The 17781-nt window shown below is 44.3% G+C and overlaps 1 protein-coding gene across 1 annotated transcript; it reads right to left on the reverse strand.

Annotated features, from left to right (window-relative positions):
- Window positions 1-4888: 4888 nt before the first annotated feature.
- Window positions 4889-16962, reverse strand: LOC135502382 (PR domain zinc finger protein 10-like). The gene is made up of 13 exons (XM_064795174.1): window positions 16625-16962; window positions 16101-16271; window positions 15391-15690; window positions 14676-14859; window positions 13902-14123; window positions 13396-13605; window positions 12481-12734; window positions 11945-12203; window positions 11170-11390; window positions 9485-9980; window positions 8788-8896; window positions 7885-8233; window positions 4889-7705 (listed from the first exon to the last, which is right to left on the reverse strand). The coding sequence occupies exons 1-13, from the start codon at window positions 16871-16873 to the stop codon at window positions 6674-6676; spliced, it is 4056 nt and encodes a 1351-aa protein (XP_064651244.1). The 5' UTR covers window positions 16874-16962; the 3' UTR covers window positions 4889-6673.
- Window positions 16963-17781: the final 819 nt, after the last annotated feature.

A 17781-nucleotide genomic window follows, 5' to 3' on the forward strand; every position in this document is an offset into this window, starting at 1 on the left:
ATCTGAAATTGACAGGTTGATACGGAGTTGTTGTTCATTTCCCTATTGTAGACCTTTTGTGACATCTATTACAAACTGATTTGGTCACATTTCACAAAAGGTCTACTATAGGGAAATGAACAACAAGTCCGTATCAACCTGTCAAGTTCAGATGCGACAAGCGCCTAGTTTTGGTAGAGCGGGTCACATTTTTTATTTATGTATAATCATATTGTGATCTCTTGGGTGAATATTCCATATAAAATGCGATGATATTTGTAAATATGAAGGGTAACGTACGCCATTCCGTTTCAAAGATGCTATATATATTTATCGTCTCTTTTTTCTCTTTGCCTGTTTATCAGTTTAGGAAAATGTGGAATTCTGTGTCCGGAGCGTATTTAATCAGGTTTTGAAAGTATGAGTGATGGTAGTGAGGTTGGTTGATGACTATTGCTGGCTCAGCAAGATTAGTAGCTTAAAGCTGACAGGGCAAATATCCGTTGATCTAAATTGTCCACAAAGACATTGGAGATCAGGATGATAATTGTATACGGTAAATGGGTACAGTTATAGTCTGGTACAATTATTAACAGTGCAAACTGATGTATACTACAAGCTCTTTCCAACACACTGCCAGTGCCTCTCTACAATATGGCTATACTTGTACTGAGGATATAACTGTACCACTCTACCTTATATAATTTGTGTCATCTCAATTCTTGAAATGTTGAGATTAATTTTTCTTTGTGTATAGAATTCTTGTACATAGAGTAGATAGCAATAGTACATTGTCATAGGCATTGATATCAACCGAAGGAAGTGTCAACTGTGTGGGTCAGGGTTCGGTCTTAATGTCAATCTTTTGAATAAGTCTTAAAGAGACTCTAAAGACGTATTGGTAGGCTAGATAAAGTTACACAAAGTTGCCAATAGAGGTCTCTCACAGTACGTTAAAACTTTTCACGCTTGCGCAAGGAATATCTGTAGCACTAAATCTAACGTGACCCAGTGCCCTTTACTGTATACATGCTTCCCGAAATTGGTGGCTTGCATTGGAACTAACTTTTTCCCCCTTGTCCGTCATTAAAGGCATTCAAGTGTGTTGGTCAACCATGACTATCTCCTTTGTCCCGCCACCATAAGGCCTAGTTTCCCCTTATGACATCACTATTTCGGACACTCAGCGCCCCATTTCTGGAAAGGTGTATATAAGTCACCTAAAGATGGCCAATTTAACCTCCTATTCCTGCCTATAGTCCCCCTTTAAGCTTGCAGCACACTGGCTGCCAACTCCAGTGGCAATAGGAGTTGTTTTGCCACCAGCACCTCAACACCAGAAAAATCCCCAGTGTGGTGTAATTGAGGTAAGAAGTTGGTGGCCGACTCCAATTGCTTGCCAGAAATTAAACTGGTTTGAATTGATTCCGAACGCCTGGAGGTGGAGTATATTGAAAAACCTTGGTATGCGAGATTGATAGATCACTTAGCAAGTTCATAGTGTAAATTCTGGTGTAAATTGTGTAAAGTCATTCTGTAAATTCTGTAAAATGTTAATGTAAATCTGTGTTTTGTAGCTGCATATGAAAATTGTAGGTCTTTAAATGTATATTGTAAATTGTGGCATTTTGATTTTTAAAGTGATTAGGTCGCATTCCTAAGCCTATTGTTGGTGTGAGTATAACTTTCACCAAAGGACAGAGTTTGAATATTTGTGCAATAAACGTGTTTTCTTTCTTCCAATCTTCTTCCATTCCATCTTTAAATAGTGCAATAATTTTCATGCGGTCTTTTGACTTGGTTGTCTCAGCAGGTCTCGCCAACTTGAAAAAGCGGTCAGTTAGGGCCGAAGGCTGAACCAGGGCCTACTAGAACACTGCCAGGTGGGCTGCTGCCTCCAGTGGCTTGATACAAAAACGAAATTTTGTGGGGGTGACTTTCCAATCACATTTTAAACACCAAACACATGGCAAATGAGTGTAAAGATGCCAATTTCAGCTTCCTAATTCACCGTTTCAGTCCTTCAAAATCCCACCTCAAGAAAGGGTTGTATATATATGATGATTCAGAATGTCACTTTTCCCTGTTGTCATATTTTCAAGCCCAGGTCAGTTAATGACATATTTCGTGACAAGTCACTCATGATGAGTGACAACGTGAATCCAATGAAAATTCTATGTGAATCCAATGAAAATTCTATGTGAATCCAATGAAAGTTCTATGTAAATCCAATGAAAATTCTATGTGAATCCAATGAAAATTCTATGTGAATCCAATGAAAATTCTATGTGAATCCAATGAAAATTCTATGTGAATCCAATGTAAATTCTATGTGAATCCAATGTGAATTCTATGTGAACCCGACCTTAAAGGTCATACTGTTAGGCATTTTTTTGATTTTGCCAAAAATTGTGATAATTTGCCTAGATTGTTGTGAGAAATATTCGATGTTGTGCTATCATGAAATCAAGGACAATACAGTTCAAATCAATGAAAATATAACCTTTTTGTCTTTTCTTATTTTATGTCCCCTTCTTCTCCCTCTGTGTTCAATTTACCTAATCTATAACTTCAGTCCTGTGGCGGAGATAAAAGAAGAACCATGGGTCTAATGCCACAATGAAATGAAGTGGTCTTCATAGGCATTACCTATCCTGGTCTAGTTGCCATTTCCTTGCTGACGAGCCCAGACTGTGGATTCAGAGTTCTCTCTCCTAGACTGGTTTCCTACCAGGGTTGAGGAGACCAGTCTTCCCCATATCTGTGTCAATACAGTCTTATATCTGTTCAGAGAGTATGCCACCCCTTCAGCCCGTCCGACTCTGGACTAGCAGTCGAGAGGTCCCTTACCTGGTTCGAATCCCACTCCAGGCATTTCTGTTCCCCAACATCCCTCAATTCCACCCAAGTTTATAAATGGGAACCAGACAGCCATGCTGATTGAGCAGGTTATCTGAAAGTTTTCTGGATAGACTAGGGCCCAGAAGTTCAAATCTCTGCTATTTGGTTTGGCAGGCACCAAACCATCGCTATCTTAGCCTGCCACCAAGTGTGCTATGTTAGGCTAAGCTACCGCTAAGTTAGCATAACCTGGAGGGCTTAACCATGGGTTGCCACCAAGTTATACACCTTTCCAGAAATGGGGCGCTGAGTGTCCGAAATAGTGATGTCATAAGGGGAAACTAGGCCTTATGGTGGAGGGACAAAGGAGATAGTCATGGTTGACCAACACACTTGAATGCCTTTGATGACGGACAAGGGGAAAAAGTTAGTTCCAATGCAAGCCACCAATTTCGGGAAGCATGTATAGAGGAACCCGTGTTGAGTTAGTACCAGTCGCTCAACTGACCAGGCTTTGGACAACAGGGCCTCTGGTTAAAGTGGTGAGTCTGATGAGAGTCGATGGTGTAGCAGATATCCGACTATAAACCCAAAACTTACTTTAGAAACTGCGATGAGCCATTTGGTGAGTCCTGCAATAATACCGGCAGCCCAGCAGGCCAAGTCTTTTGAAGGAGAGTACAATCAACTTCCAAGAATGTGCCCTTATTGCATTAGCCCTGCAATAAGGGCCCATTCAGACAAGGTCAATAACCAGATAGGCCTTGGAACCAGTGAAATTGACACAGGGTAGGGCCTATAAAAGGCTATGAAGCACCTGTATATCCCATTCACTCGGTGGGACTCACTCCCGAATGTGTTGCCATTTGGATAATCCTTCCATTCTGCCTGTGGTGCCATGATCTGTCAGACAGGCAAAGCAGACAACAACCAGGGATAGAAGAATCCCAGGGCAGTCCATAGCGTCATCCTTATGGTTCTCCTTGAGGGTGAGGGACGAGGCCGGCCCACAGGTCCGGAGTGTAAGATATAGTGGACCTGAAAAAGACTGAAGAAGGACCGAGAACAACCACCAACTTTGGGTAAGTTCTTTTCTTTCGTCATTTTATATTGATGAATGTGGGTGGGTCATGACCTATGCTTACCAATCCTGGTGCTTTACTAGGTGATTACACAACAGGCCTTGGGCCTTGTTCAATTGGGACACAATGGGGTTCTTTGTTAAAAAACGCACTTGACTTTCTGGTAGAGATTTGAAGTGCGACAAGGATTTGACTGCCGTGATCTATGTGTATCTGGCAAGGGGTCCATCGTAAATTTTAAGTATATCCCCATGGGTCCAATGTGTCACAGACAAGGCTATCATGCAACCATAAACTTCTCAAGTCCACTCGAGCATGTCGAGATGCAAGAAAAAGACGAATTCAAAGGAGACGAATCTGCGCCAAAAACAAATCAAATGCGCGTAATCAGAACACGTCAGAAGGCCTAAGCCGACTTCGGACAATGCCTAGAGACACGGCGGTCCTTTGTTCAAGGTGAAACACATGACTGGTCAGTGCCGAAACAAACTTCTTCCAATTCGTCTATCGCCACTGATATCCCCTAGTGTGCAAATGTTATGGGCAAGGTACTTGTAAACATGACTTAAGCAGTCTGCACACAGACTGAATGAACACTACAACCAAGATGTACATGTATTTGCATTTCACCTGGAACACTGGGTCAGTCGCTTATGGCGTTGTCCGTAGTTTGCTTAGGCCTACTGATGAGTTCCGAGTGTGTACATTTGTTTTGGCCCTGGCGTCTTTGTCAAAAATGTCTTTCTACGCAACCAGTGAATAGGTTGCATACCCAAGGCACTGTGGCGTAGGTTGTGTGTAGTTTTGCCAAGCAGAGGGTATGTCAATTGTGACTGGGACTGTATATGGGGAGTCTGAGTTATGAAGAATGACCGCTGTACATTGTTATCCTCTTTTTCTTCTCCAAAAACTGACAAAATAATGAAGAGAAGACGAGAGTACTTTGAATAAATCATACTATTTATTTACAATAACAAAAGACATGCTATAATTCAAACCTCTTGTCAAGATATACAGTAGAACCTCTCTATTAAGGACACCCTCGGGACTGACAAGTGCTATCCTTAATAGAGAGGTGTCCTGATTAGAGAGGTCAAATTGAATGTAAACAACAGCTTTGAGACCAAAACTAGTATCCTTATCAGAGAGGGTGTCCTTAATAAAGAGGTGTCCGCTATGGGAGGTTCCACTGTACATGATGTTGTGCCCAGCACCAGAGACTAGATCAAATGATACAAGAAACCATGAAATCAGTACAAAACTAAAATTTGGTAAATTTGCTCTTTTTTACTTATTTATAAACTAAGTATTGAGTTTGCTACTGAAATTTAATGGTTAATACATTTGGCCAGGACGATATGCGAGATATGCTTCACAGTAGCCTAAACCATTAGACCAGGTGGTGGTGCTAAAGCCGCCACTGCCCGGGGCCTTCCAGACCCTTTTACACCAGGGCCGACCGAATTGAAACTCCGATAGTGCGGACAGGACCTAACAGAGTATAGTGTAATGGTTAAATGCTTTACACTATTCTCTGTTAGGCCCTGTTAGCGCTATCGGTGTTTTGATTCGGTCGGCCCAGGTGGAGGAAGCCACTGCGCGGTCTAAACAAACCAAATATAGGCACAACGAACAAAAGATCATGTGATACGTGACTATGTCTTTTGTTTGCTGCTGGTTTGTTGTGGCAGTGGCTTCCTCCACCTGGTGTGATAACAATTTGATTTTTGTCATCCGTGACGGAGTTTGGTCACGGGGCTATCTTCAGCAAGGAATAAGTTTAGCCCGACAATTTTAAGATGACAAATATGTGGTTTACAACGACAGTACAATAAGATTCCAAGACTCGACACCATCATCTTTCCCAAAGATTTATAAATACAAATACTAGACAAGACATGATGAGGCACATTACATTTCACAGGCGAACACTTCACAGAAAAATATCCAGGGACGCAGAAAGTAAATTTATACCACCCCAACCCAATCAAATTTTTTTCATTCGAAATATCATTTTTTCATCTTAATTTTTTAGTAATCCATCAATCAGGTTTTCTTGTGCCTTGGTACTTTTCCCGCAAAATTAGACTGATCTCCATGGAGAACTGGCATGCTCCTCCATAGAGAACTGGCATGCTTCTTCACGGAGATCTGCCATGCTCCTCCACAGAGAACTGCCATGCTCCTCCACAGAGAACTGGCATGCTTCTTCACGGAGATCTGATGTGCTCCTCCATGGAGAACAGGCTTGCTCCTCCAAGGAGAACTGGCATGCTCCTCCAAGGAGAACTGGTGTACTCCTCCACGGAGAACTGGCATGCTCCTCCAAGGAGAACTGGCGTACTCCTCCATGGAGAACTGGCGTACTCCTCCACGGAGATATGACGTGCCAGTAGAGAGTGGGGGCGCAGATTCACCAGGGTGACAATACATAAATCAGAAACATTTTAATCAAATTCCAGACAAAAAGTTGCTCCAGACAATCAATGAATTTTCATGAGACAGTTCCAACATCCTAAAATACATGTAGAGCATAATCTATTTTTTATACAAATATATAATTATAATACCCGGACATAAATAAGACTATATTTCATTCCATATCACCACAAACAGATCCTGTCAAAAGTACACAACAGCAATTTAGGGACTAAATTGTTCTCGAGAAACAGTTAGGATGAGAAACAATAAATTAATTTACATGGCCTTGCCAATTCATTAATAGCCTAATCAACCAGTGTAAACGTCGCTTCAAGATTTTGTAAACAAATTTATCGGAAAGTCTGGAACTGTGTTGCATTCGTCCAAGTTCTCGGGACAAGTGAATGCAGGGCAGACGTCGGAACTGTGATCGTCTGCACGTTTGAATTTGGTACGGACGTTGACAAGACAACGGTCGCCTGTCCCGGCTGTATTTCATTGGACGCGACTGATGTTAGTTGTCCTTGCTGCCCCACCTGGTAATGCGCAGCATGAACTAAAGCTTGACCGAGATGCGATATATCGATCGTTGAGGAACCCGGCTGAACGTTTGTTTGAACCAAGGTGGCGCCACCTGGAGCGATCCTCGGCGACGCGAGTTGGAAATCCGCAAACTGCTGTTGACGGTTATTGTCGGTGAGGGTCTGCGTCAGCTCGCTCATCGCTTGGGTGAGGAGGTCAGCTGCTTGGATGTCAACGTTCTCATCAAATTGACCTTTGTCTAGTTTGACCTCCAGGACCGTTTCGCCGATCATACCGGTCCGGCGCCGCGGCTGCGCCGGTGGCACCATCCCAGAATGCTTCTTGCGCTGGTGCTGCAGAAGCTTGGCCTTACTGGCGTACTGCTTGTGGCAAAACGTGCAGTTATGCGGTACCGTAGTCACACTCCCGACCGCCTGAGAGTAGGTCGGATTCGGTAAACCGGGTATCTCTTGAATAATACTCTTCTTACGCGAACTTAACGGCAGGTCAGCCCCGGGGTGATTCTTGACGATATGTGCCTTACGTTTCGAACTCGACTTATAAACCTTCTCGCAATACGCGCAGTAATAATCACGCTGCGTTTTCAAAATGGGCAGATTCAGTTCCGGTACGGCGTCGATTTTCGTCTCCGGATGCCGTTTGGCAAGATGGTTCACGAGCATTCCTCGGCGCTTGAAACCCAGCAAGCACATGTGACATTTATAGATGAAGCGATGGTAGTCCGTGGGCGAGACTTTTGGTATGAATTTCTTTGAACCTCCGGGGCGTATGGGTCGGTTAATCATGCGAGCTTCGCGCTCAGCCGTATGCATTCTCTTCATGTGCTCCTTCAGTTTGTCCTGGAACCAAAACAAAGAAAATGTCAGATTCGGCAAAAAAAAACGTCATCTTCTTCTGCAGTGATTCTGGGGTGGTCTTGCATATTAATACACCTTGACTCTTTCCCTGGCTTTTGGTTTGAAAACCCAAGGTGGCACATTTTTTAACGAACCACATTTCTGAAAATGCGTTGACCTACCTTGCGCTTAAACTGGCGCCCGCAACTCTCGCACATGTACTCCCGGTGATCAGAATGCCGCAGCATGTGCAACTTCAGCTTATCCGGCCGCGGGAATATCTTCGGACATTCCGGACACGGATACTTCTTGTCCGAATGGAACGCCCGGATATGCTTCCGGATGAGGTGGTAATCCTCAAACGGCCTCTGGCAATCCGGACACGTGTAGATACCGTTCACTTCGTGGCCGACCGTGTGAGTCTTGAGCGCAGCTATCTGGTCGAATCCTTGACGGCAGATGGGGCATTCGAAGTATTTCTTTTCCGAGTGTGTCTTCAGATGACAAGAAAGGGCAGAGTTGTTCATAAATCTGAATCAACAAACAGGCAATACTGATTATCTTAGACCTGAAGGTGTAAAACAGAAGGGACTGTGCCAAAGGGGATTTGTAAACAAATCCAAGTTGTCAAAGTTGCTTTTAAACGAGGCCATTTGGGCTAAATGGTCCCCATGTGATCAACGCGTTTAAAAAGATGGCTAGAATGGTGCAGATCGGGCTGTCGGAGTGGCACAGTGGAAACATCCACGACTGTCACCTCTGAGGTCCCGGGTTCGATTCCCGGTCGGTCCCAGTCTACTCATGTGATAGACAGGGTGACTCTCTTCAACACGTAGGTTTCCTCCCGGGTCTCCAGTTTCCTCCTACTTATATTACAATCCCCAATGTTGTTTATAGAGCTACTAATGTCCTCATTGACGCTCAGCTCTCAACTCAATATTCTAAAATGATGCAGTTAGGACTTAAAGGTTGTCAGATAGTCAATTTGTTTGATAGAAAGATAGACAGAACGCGGCAGGTAAATATCCTTCGTAACCACCCTCTTATGATTGTACATAAACCTGACGACACTACTCGTTAGTTACCTCTTATGACAGTATTCACATTCCAGTGGCTTCGTGTCCTCGTCTCCGTGCACTAACAGATGCTTCGTCAGACGCTCCTGGACGCTAAACGACTTCCAACAATGTTCACCTAACAGAGATAGGAAACAGAATTTGCAAATGAAATCAGGGAGTTAAAACACTATGTGACTCATAAATATATGTAAACCAACAATATGTGACATGATTTCTATGTAAAATTACATGATGATGTGACTTAGTTCTACATGTAAATATATGTAAACCTGTATTGTGCCACGTAATGCAAACTCTATGTAAACCTTTGGGAATTTTGCGTCACTGTAACTTCCTGCAACTTCTATGTAAACCTCCATTATGTCTCGCTGTAACTTCTATGTAAACCTGTATTGTGTTGTGCGACTTCTATGTAAACCTACATTATGTGACACTGTAAATTCCACGAGAACCTGGCCATAAAAGCCTCTTAAAATTGTCATACAAATCAACACGATTACAACGAAATTGTTACACGAATCAAAATCTGAATGTTGACGGTTTGAGAAGTTCTAGTCATACAAAGATTGTGTTTTGGCCAATAAATTTCATTTTATTTCATTTCATTTCATTTATAAACAATATTCTGGTACTTAACTTCTGAAGTCGATTAACATTCTTGGTTTCTGATTCAAAATCTTATCGAAAGAGGTCATAAACTTACACTTATACGGTTTACTGGTGGCGACATCTTTCTTCTTAGTCTTCCCATGACTGCTGGCATGCTCAATCAGCTCTCGTTTCGACACGAACGACATCTTACAGAGCGGACATTCCATTGACGTTTCAGCCTCCAGTGACAATATTCCAACGTTTTCCTCAGGTTCCTGCAGAGGGAGCTGCAACTCAACTTCCCCACTCGACGAGTCAATCGCACCAGTAAAATCGGTCGGGAAAACCGCAACTCCTGCTAGCTTGTTGATCTCCTCCAGCCCGACGTCTTCCGCCGCGTGAGTTAGCGTGTGCAGATTTAGCAAATTCGAATTATCGAACGTCAAATCGCAATGCGTGCAGACCCATTCGTTCCCGCCACCCTCACCTTCGCCCTCGCGTTTCTTGAATAAGGACTTCATTGGTTTGGACGCCTCACTTTGCTGACGTTTTAATTTGCTAAGGTAAAACATGCTCTTCTTCTTCTTCCAGTTGAGTAAGGCATCATGCTGAAAAATTTCAGAGGAGGGATTCAAGGGTCGATATATGTTCTGCTGCTTCAAAGTCGTCTCCGAAGACAAACTCAGGTATAGAATCCTAATTTTTTTAGCAAGGCGGGTTAATTCGTATAGTGGCATCACAACCCTATGGGATTTTGCCGGAGGTATTGAGTCCACCAGAGGCTACTGTCCACCTATGTGGGATCTTTTACTTGCCCTGGCATGGACACTAAGGTACAAGGGACCACACCTTTTAGTCTTGTCCGACAGACACTCATTAATCTATCTCATATTGAGCCTCAAATTTGTTGTTAAGACTAAGAGCCAGGAATTTACTTCCTTGAAAGCCATGCTGGTTCATCCAGAAATACAATCCTGGGTTCAAACCTGGGCCCTAGTGCGTGGTAGCCAGCAGTGTTAACCACTAGGCTATGAGGCTCCTATACAATCCTGGGTTCTCCCCGGGATTGAACCCGGGCCCTATTGAGTGATAGCCAGCAGTGTTAACCACTAGGCTATGAGGCTCCTATACAATCCTGGGTTCTCCCCGGGATTGAACCCGGGTGCTATTGCGTGGTAGCCAGCAGTGTTAACCACTAGGCTATGAGGCTCCTGTACAATCCTGTGTTCTCCCCGGGACCAAACCCAGGCCCTATTGAGTGATAGCCAGCAGTGTTAACCACTAGGCTATGATGCTCCTGTACAATCCTGGGTTCTCCCCGGGAATCAAACCCAGGCCCTATTGCGTGGTAGCCAGCAGTGTTAACCACTAGGCTATGAGGCTCCTACACAATCCTGGGTTCTCCCTGGAATCAAACCCGGGCCCTATTGCGTGGTAGCCAGCAGTGTTAACCACTAGGCTATGAGGCTCATGTACAATCCTGGGTTCTCCCTGGGATCAAACCCGGGCCCTATTGGGTGGTAGCCAGCAGTGTTAACCACTAGGCTATGAGGCTCCTGTACAATCCTGGGTTCTCCCGGGAATCAAACCCGGGCCCTATTGCATGGTAGCCAGCAGTGTTAACCTCTAGGCTATGAGGCTCCTGTACAATCCTGGGTTCTCCCGGGAATCAAACCCGGGCCCTATTGCATGGTAGCCAGCAGTGTTAACCACTAGGCTCCTTTGGAGTCCAACACGCCTAACAACAAGTTTGTTGAAAAACATGACTGAGCGATATCACTTTTTACTCAGACGTACCTTAGGTTTTGAGACCTTTTTCTTCAAAATGCTCGATTTGAGCGGGAAACCTTTCTTCTTCGACCCCTTGCCCTCGCCGCTGCTCAAATCATCCTCGGCACTCCCCGCGGCCGCCTCGCCATCATTCTCGTGCTCCAGCAAGTGATTCTGTAGCTGGGCAGACGATCGGAATTTCCGGTTGCAATCGAAGCACGGCCACTTATTCTCTCTCTCGTCCATTTCTGAAATCAGACGCATCATATTACAAAAGTTTAGGTTCTTCGACATTCAAACGGCATCAAACTTCTATTCGAAAGCAGCAGTGCTGTGCAGGGTGTCAGCTACGATTCATATTGAGGGAACAATTGGGGGGCAAAACGTTTTTCAACTTCGCATAATTTTATTTTCAAAATTTTTGATGCATTTTCCAGCTTATTTTCATCACCAACATCTTTCTAGATCTTAAATATTGCCCCCCCCCCCCAAATGTGGGTACAATCTTCCTTTAGGGTACGTAAAATAAACCCAATGTATTGTTACCTCAGGCAGAGAGCCGACTGTGACACTTTCTTTGGTCAAGGGACTGCCCTAAAGGATGTATTTTCTCACTTGTTTGGCGAGGCCACATTCAGTTCAAAGACGGCCGTCCGATTGCCTACAATTAGGTTCTGAAAACTAGCGTGGCGCCTGTATGACTCAGTGCTTGGCGCCTCAACTCATGCGAGGGCGTATGAGGTTTTTGAGAAAGGTTGGATGGCAGACGACACTGCAAATGCTTGCTGGCGTCATCACCTACCCTGAATATCCTCCTCCGTGGGGTACAGGACCTTCATGCCGATATTTTTGGCGTAATGTGCCGCGTACCAGACCTTGAGCTCCTGTTTCCCCTCAATCTCCTTCGTCACTGTGAAGAATACGTCCTGTTGATGTTGGTAGCAGACGAGATTTTGTTCGGCGTAGTTTTCCGCCGGACGTACGAACATCATCCAGTTGCATTTGTTTTCGTCTGTTGCTTCGAGGTAGACGGATTCATTTGTGTCCTTGTAGTTATCAATCTGAAAAATCGACGAACAAAATATTTCTGGTTTGAAACGATTTTCATTTGAGCAACACAACGCCCTTCCCCGCCTCCGTCAATGTCGAAACAATCGCATCAGCGAGTCTTTCGGGAATTTCTCAATGGAACCCCATCAAGGCTCCCTTCGTCCACATGTTCATCAGGTCGAACCTGGCAACAAAAATCCTCAATTTCAAACCCCAAAGAAGAGGTGGTTTTAAAAGTCCAAATAGACCGTCAACTCTCAACACAATATTTACATCAAACTATCTTACCTGTAAAAAGAACCCCTGGTTTGTTACAGACATTCGTTCCTTCACCACCTCAGCTACAAACGGTCCAAATTGCGTCATCGGCATAATCGTCCTCTTCGCAAACACGCCAAGCTCCGTGGTTTCGCCCAATCGAAATATCTGTAGGAGTGGGGGAAGGCTGGCCCACGCCCGAGACAGGACGACCTTGTCGTATACTAGAGTGAGTTTGTGATGCGGGCATTCACTGGAATACGACTGCTGACATTCCTCGCACCCTGAAATTGTATGTTAAAAACAGTGAAATTAGTTATGGAAAGTATTGAATGGTGTACTGTGTGAGGAATACTGGCCAAAGGACACCACCCCGACCACAAAGCTCTGGGGCTCTGGGGCTTCAGACCTGCTCCCTGATGAAGAATGGAGAGGAATACTGGCCAAAGGACACCACCCTGACCACACAGCTCTAGGGCTCTGGGGCTTCAGACCTGCTCCCGGATGAAGAATGGAGAGGAATACTGGCCGAAGGACACCAAGCTGACCACACAGCTCTGGGGCTCTGGGGCTTCAGACCTGCTCCCTGATGAAGAATGGAGAGGAATACTGGCCAAAGGACACCATACTGACCACACAGCTCTGGGGCTTCAGACCTGCTCCCGGATGAAGAATAGAGAGGAATACTGGCCAAAGGACACCAAGCTGACCACACAGCTCTGGGGCTCTGGGGCTTCAGACCTGCTCCCGGATGAAGAATAGAGAGGAATACTGGCCAAAGGACACCATACTGACCACACAGCTCTTGGGCTCTATGGTGGAACTCTCTTGGACAGTTGACTTAGTTACCGAAAACGAACCGACTGTCTTTGGTGCATCTGAAATTTCGGATTGCAGCAGAAGGAGAAGATCGAGAAAAAACCAACTTGGATACTCTTCACTTACATAAGTCATCAGTCCGGTAAGGGCCGGGCACATATTTCGCACGGGGTTTCTGGGATCCGTCCAGGGTCGTGCTAATGCGGATAGACTTCCGAATCGGCGCATCGCGTCGAAAATGATGGAATTCTAGACTGTCAAGTCCTACGTCACCGCTATGGGAGTCGTCGACGAGGACGAGGTCGCGGCTGATGTCTTTTAAATGGTGGCTGTGACCTGAAGGTACAGAGTCGAAAACAAAGGGTTAAAGAAAACTTAAAGGGACAACTCAGGCATGAGATATGTTGGTTTTTCATACAAAATGGCTTCCAGCAGGGCCGGGACTTCTCCAAACAGGACATCTGAAAATTCATTCAACTTCAATAATTCGTATTTATAAGAACTGCACGGCATTGTGTAAAAGTGCATTTCTATTTACCTTGACCACCAGTAATTAATGGCGTACCCCTTTAAAAAGTGACAAAGTGGACAACCAGTATTCAAAATTCATCAGAAATATTTCATACTCCTACCGTCTGCTCCCGTTGTCGTGTCCAGGGTCGCGGACAAACGTCCGTGGCTGGAGACGAGGTCGTTATCCTGCATACCGTCGTGTAAGTACGGCAGCTGCCCCATCGACCGTGAGGTTGAGGGTTGCGGTGCAGTGCATGTTGTCGAATTGATAGTCGAGCCCAACGAGTTCGGATCCTGGCTTCCATCGTCTAAACCTCGCGGGATGTAACCTTGGCTGTTGTCTGAAATGGTGAGATTTTCAAAGAAAAGTTTAAAGTCGTAAATGGAAGGATTTTGAAGAAATACTGTTCTGTGTAATTTGTTTTTACTGGTGGTCCCGGAAAATTGAAAAGACAAGGCTGTAGTGCAGTCTTTATGCATGCAAATTTGCTAAAACTTGGTATTCACATGGATAGTATTTGTGTATCAGTTTACAGAAAGGCATTGTTGAATTCATTTTCAGTGCGTAACCACACGATCAAATTTCTTTTCAAATTCGATGAAATTTTTAAAATGGGTACATTTTAACATGCCGAATCAGTCTCTTATGTGAATCCAAGATTCCCGCCCTCCTGTGCAATATCTCACTTCTCACTGACAAATCAACGACACTTCAAATACACCTAACAAACGTCACTGATCAAACCTTATTGTTCAGCGACTGTTATTTGCACAGAGAGATTTTAACACAACGCCATGTTGATGTTCATGATCTTTCATCCCATGTGCTTGATTTCCAAATGAAAAAAACTGCTGGGCAAAAAACGACGAAAAATCTTGAAAGTCAAACGTACCGTGAGGTGAGTTGAATTTCTCGTAAGGATGAGAGCTGTCAGTTTGGGTCGTGTCAGGCTCGTTACCGTAAGATTCCATTCGTCGCATAGCCTTCATGGACGTTTGCACGACCGATTCCTGTAGGGCCAGGCTGATAGAACTGACGGCTTGGTCCGTCTCCTGGTCAGTGGGCTCAGCAGAGACCTGTAAAATAAGTAACGGGTTATTAATGGCGCCTAAGATTCTATTCGGCCCTTCCTTCATGGACGTCTGCATGACCGATTCCTGTAGAGCCAGGCTGATAGAACAGACTGCTTTGTCGATTTCCTGGCCATCTTTGATTTTGTATTCAATCTCGACTAGCCAGTTGAAGTCATTTTCAAGGACAGAAATTGCAAACATAAACATGGACTTTGTTCAATTATAGCATAATGCTGATTAAGTTTAAGTCTGGTAAGTGGTATTTTGACACTCGAGGTTTTTCAAGGATGATTTTAGCCTGTGGCAAGAAATCTGACTTTTTTTCTTGTAAATATTTTGTCATTTGATCAACAATCACTTCAACAAAAACACCTTTAAAATGCTTATTTTCGGTCAAATTTTGGAAATTTGAAGATCCACACAGAGTGGAGATGGCGATTTTTCAATTTCAGCTCTCAAATTTAGTATTAAGTGAGAGGAAAAGCTCTGAAATCTGCCAATAATCGGAAATTTGACACCCCAAGTTATACACACCAGTCCAGTCCCATCCGAGCTGGAAGGCCCATCCGACTGCGTCGCATACTGTAGTGTTGACATCCCAGACCCCGACGTCATCAACGACAACCTCGGACTAGGTATCGGCGAATATCCCTGCCCAGGTTGGGCCTGGACGACTTCGATGAGGCGAGAACTATGAACCAGCTGGGGATCTTGGCCCTGAGACATGGACATCGGTGATTGAGTTGCAATGTGTTCATCTGGCGACATGCCGCGGTTTACGATCGGTGAGCTGCTCTGACGCCCATCTTCAAGAAGGACTTGCATTGGGTAGCCCTGGATAATAAAACATTGGGGACAATGGGAATTATTTGTTTACCGGTAAATACATAATTCCCATTCTCATACAGGTGCTCTTTCAGTTTCAATGTTGGGTTTTATTGATGAAAACGATTTTTGTTGGATTTTTTCAAAATGGGTGAGCGTTGATAAAAATCCCAATTTTTCACATCTGAACAAAAACCCTTCCAAGACCCCCAAACCCGCACAGAGAATACTGAAGTAAGGAAATCCCATTGGTTCAGGATCAGCTCATTAGATGGTGCTCATTACATCATTTCAAAGAGACAATTGCCACAGTCGATGGTACACCCTGTCCGATGACGTAGCTCTACGTCATTGGGCACCGAACGTTTGGACGTTAAGACGTAAATCTACGTCATTGGGCACCCAAGGTGTCAACTTACCAAACTAGCCCTCTGCAAGTTCGTACTGTCCACTGGTACACTGATCATCTGTGAGGCACCATCTGGAGGTAAGTGCTGGAACTGTTGCAAAGTGTCAGTGGTCGTTGACGGCTCTGCGTATTCCTCGACTGGGGAGATTCTCTCGTAAGAAGAGTGGGGAGGCTGGTATACCTGGAGAGAGGTTGAAAATCGGCCCTTACCATTTAGTTCTTTAAAGAGCTACGCTGTTCATAATCACTGGTGGTCCAGGAAAATAGAATTAGAAATGCAGTTTTTACACATGTATACACACTGCTGTAATGCAGTGATATGCATACAAGCTGAAACAAGTTAGTTATAGTATTTGTCTGTCTTAACAATGGCAATGCTAAAATTTATATACAGTATTTAGTAAGGATTTATGCAATTGGAAATTTTGAATTTTACCTCTCTAATCAGGACACCTCTCTATTAAGGACAGCATTTCTCAGTCCCGAGAGTGTCATTATTAGAGAGGTTCTACTGTACTGGGAACTAGTTCTTACATCCTGTCCAGTATGAGCTATCTGATAGCTCTGTCCCCCAATTCTATACATGGTCGTCGGAGGCTGGAACTGGCCGTCAACAAACTGACCATGCGAGAAGGAACTCACAAACGACGACTGGGTCGTGTACGCCACCTGTGGGCTTGATGTGGCGAATACTGATGCCGCAGTGACCTCCTGAATATTTCCCTGGCTGTGATTGGGCCAGAGGCTCTGGCCGCTATGCGATGGCTGTTCTTGGTTCTCCATGTCTTCTCGTCTTTGGTGAGAATGGCGCTATTATGAATATCCTGTCATCTTTGCTCAAACTTTACATCTGGAATTTAAAAGGTTTATTCATTATCTCACATATAGGTCCATTCTATAGATATACAGGGCGAGACAATAAAAAGGTACCGATAAACCAAAAGTGAAGGGTTAATATGTCCAGGATAATTATTTTTTTGGCTAAAATCATAGATGTACCAAGCTCCTTCTTCATGTTACAACTATCATTTTACCCATAAAATAATTATCCTGGACTAACCAACCCTTAACTTTTGGATTGCCTTTTTGACTCATGTCTACGTAGTTTTAAGTGTAGTGCAAGTACCAGAACCTCTGTATGATACTTGTATGAATATATTGGCCTACAGGCCAATAGCTCAGGGGTAACACTGGAATCTCCCTTAGCGGACACCTCTCTAATAGGGACAACCTCCCTACTAAGGACACTAGTTATGGTCCCATATTAGTTGTTTTCATTCAATTTGACCTCTCTAATCAGGACATCTCGCTAGTAATAAGGATAGCACTTCTCAATCCCGAGGGTTTCCTTATTAAGTTATTAGAGAGTTTATACTGTAATGTAAGGCGCTTTGCGTGACTAAAGACAGTTGACTTTAGCACTTTATAAGTCTCATGATTATTTATATGCCAGAGCAGAGGCAGAGATGGTCAATAGGGGTATTTCCCTCCAGGGAGTATTCTTCCTCCAGGGCAGGATGAGTTTTTTTAGTGCCACAACAGTTAGGCTCCAATTAGATTTACTGCCGGGTGACTCGGTCTTGGGCCAGAGGTGGTCTCTCTCACTCAAGTTTCTCACTTGGTGGGTTCTTTCGTCTCTCCTGGTAAAGACACAGACTCGACTGAACAAGGGAAATGGAGGAGCCTCATCA

This window comes from Lineus longissimus, chromosome 18 (assembly GCF_910592395.1).
Source record: "Lineus longissimus chromosome 18, tnLinLong1.2, whole genome shotgun sequence".
NCBI classification, from domain to species: Eukaryota; Metazoa; Nemertea; class Pilidiophora; order Heteronemertea; family Lineidae; genus Lineus; species Lineus longissimus.

Coding starts and splice junctions, on each gene's coding strand:
- LOC135502382 (XM_064795174.1), bottom strand. CDS start 16,873: ATGGAGAACCAAGAACAGCCATCGCATAGCGGCCAGAGCCTCTGGCCC. Junction 12,735..13,395: donor TTACCGGACTGATGACTTAT/GTAAGTGAAGAG, acceptor ATACAATTTCAG/GGTGCGAGGAATGTCAGCAG. Junction 11,391..11,944: donor CACGGAGGAGGATATTCAGG/GTAGGTGATGAC, acceptor GTCTGATTTCAG/AAATGGACGAGAGAGAGAAT.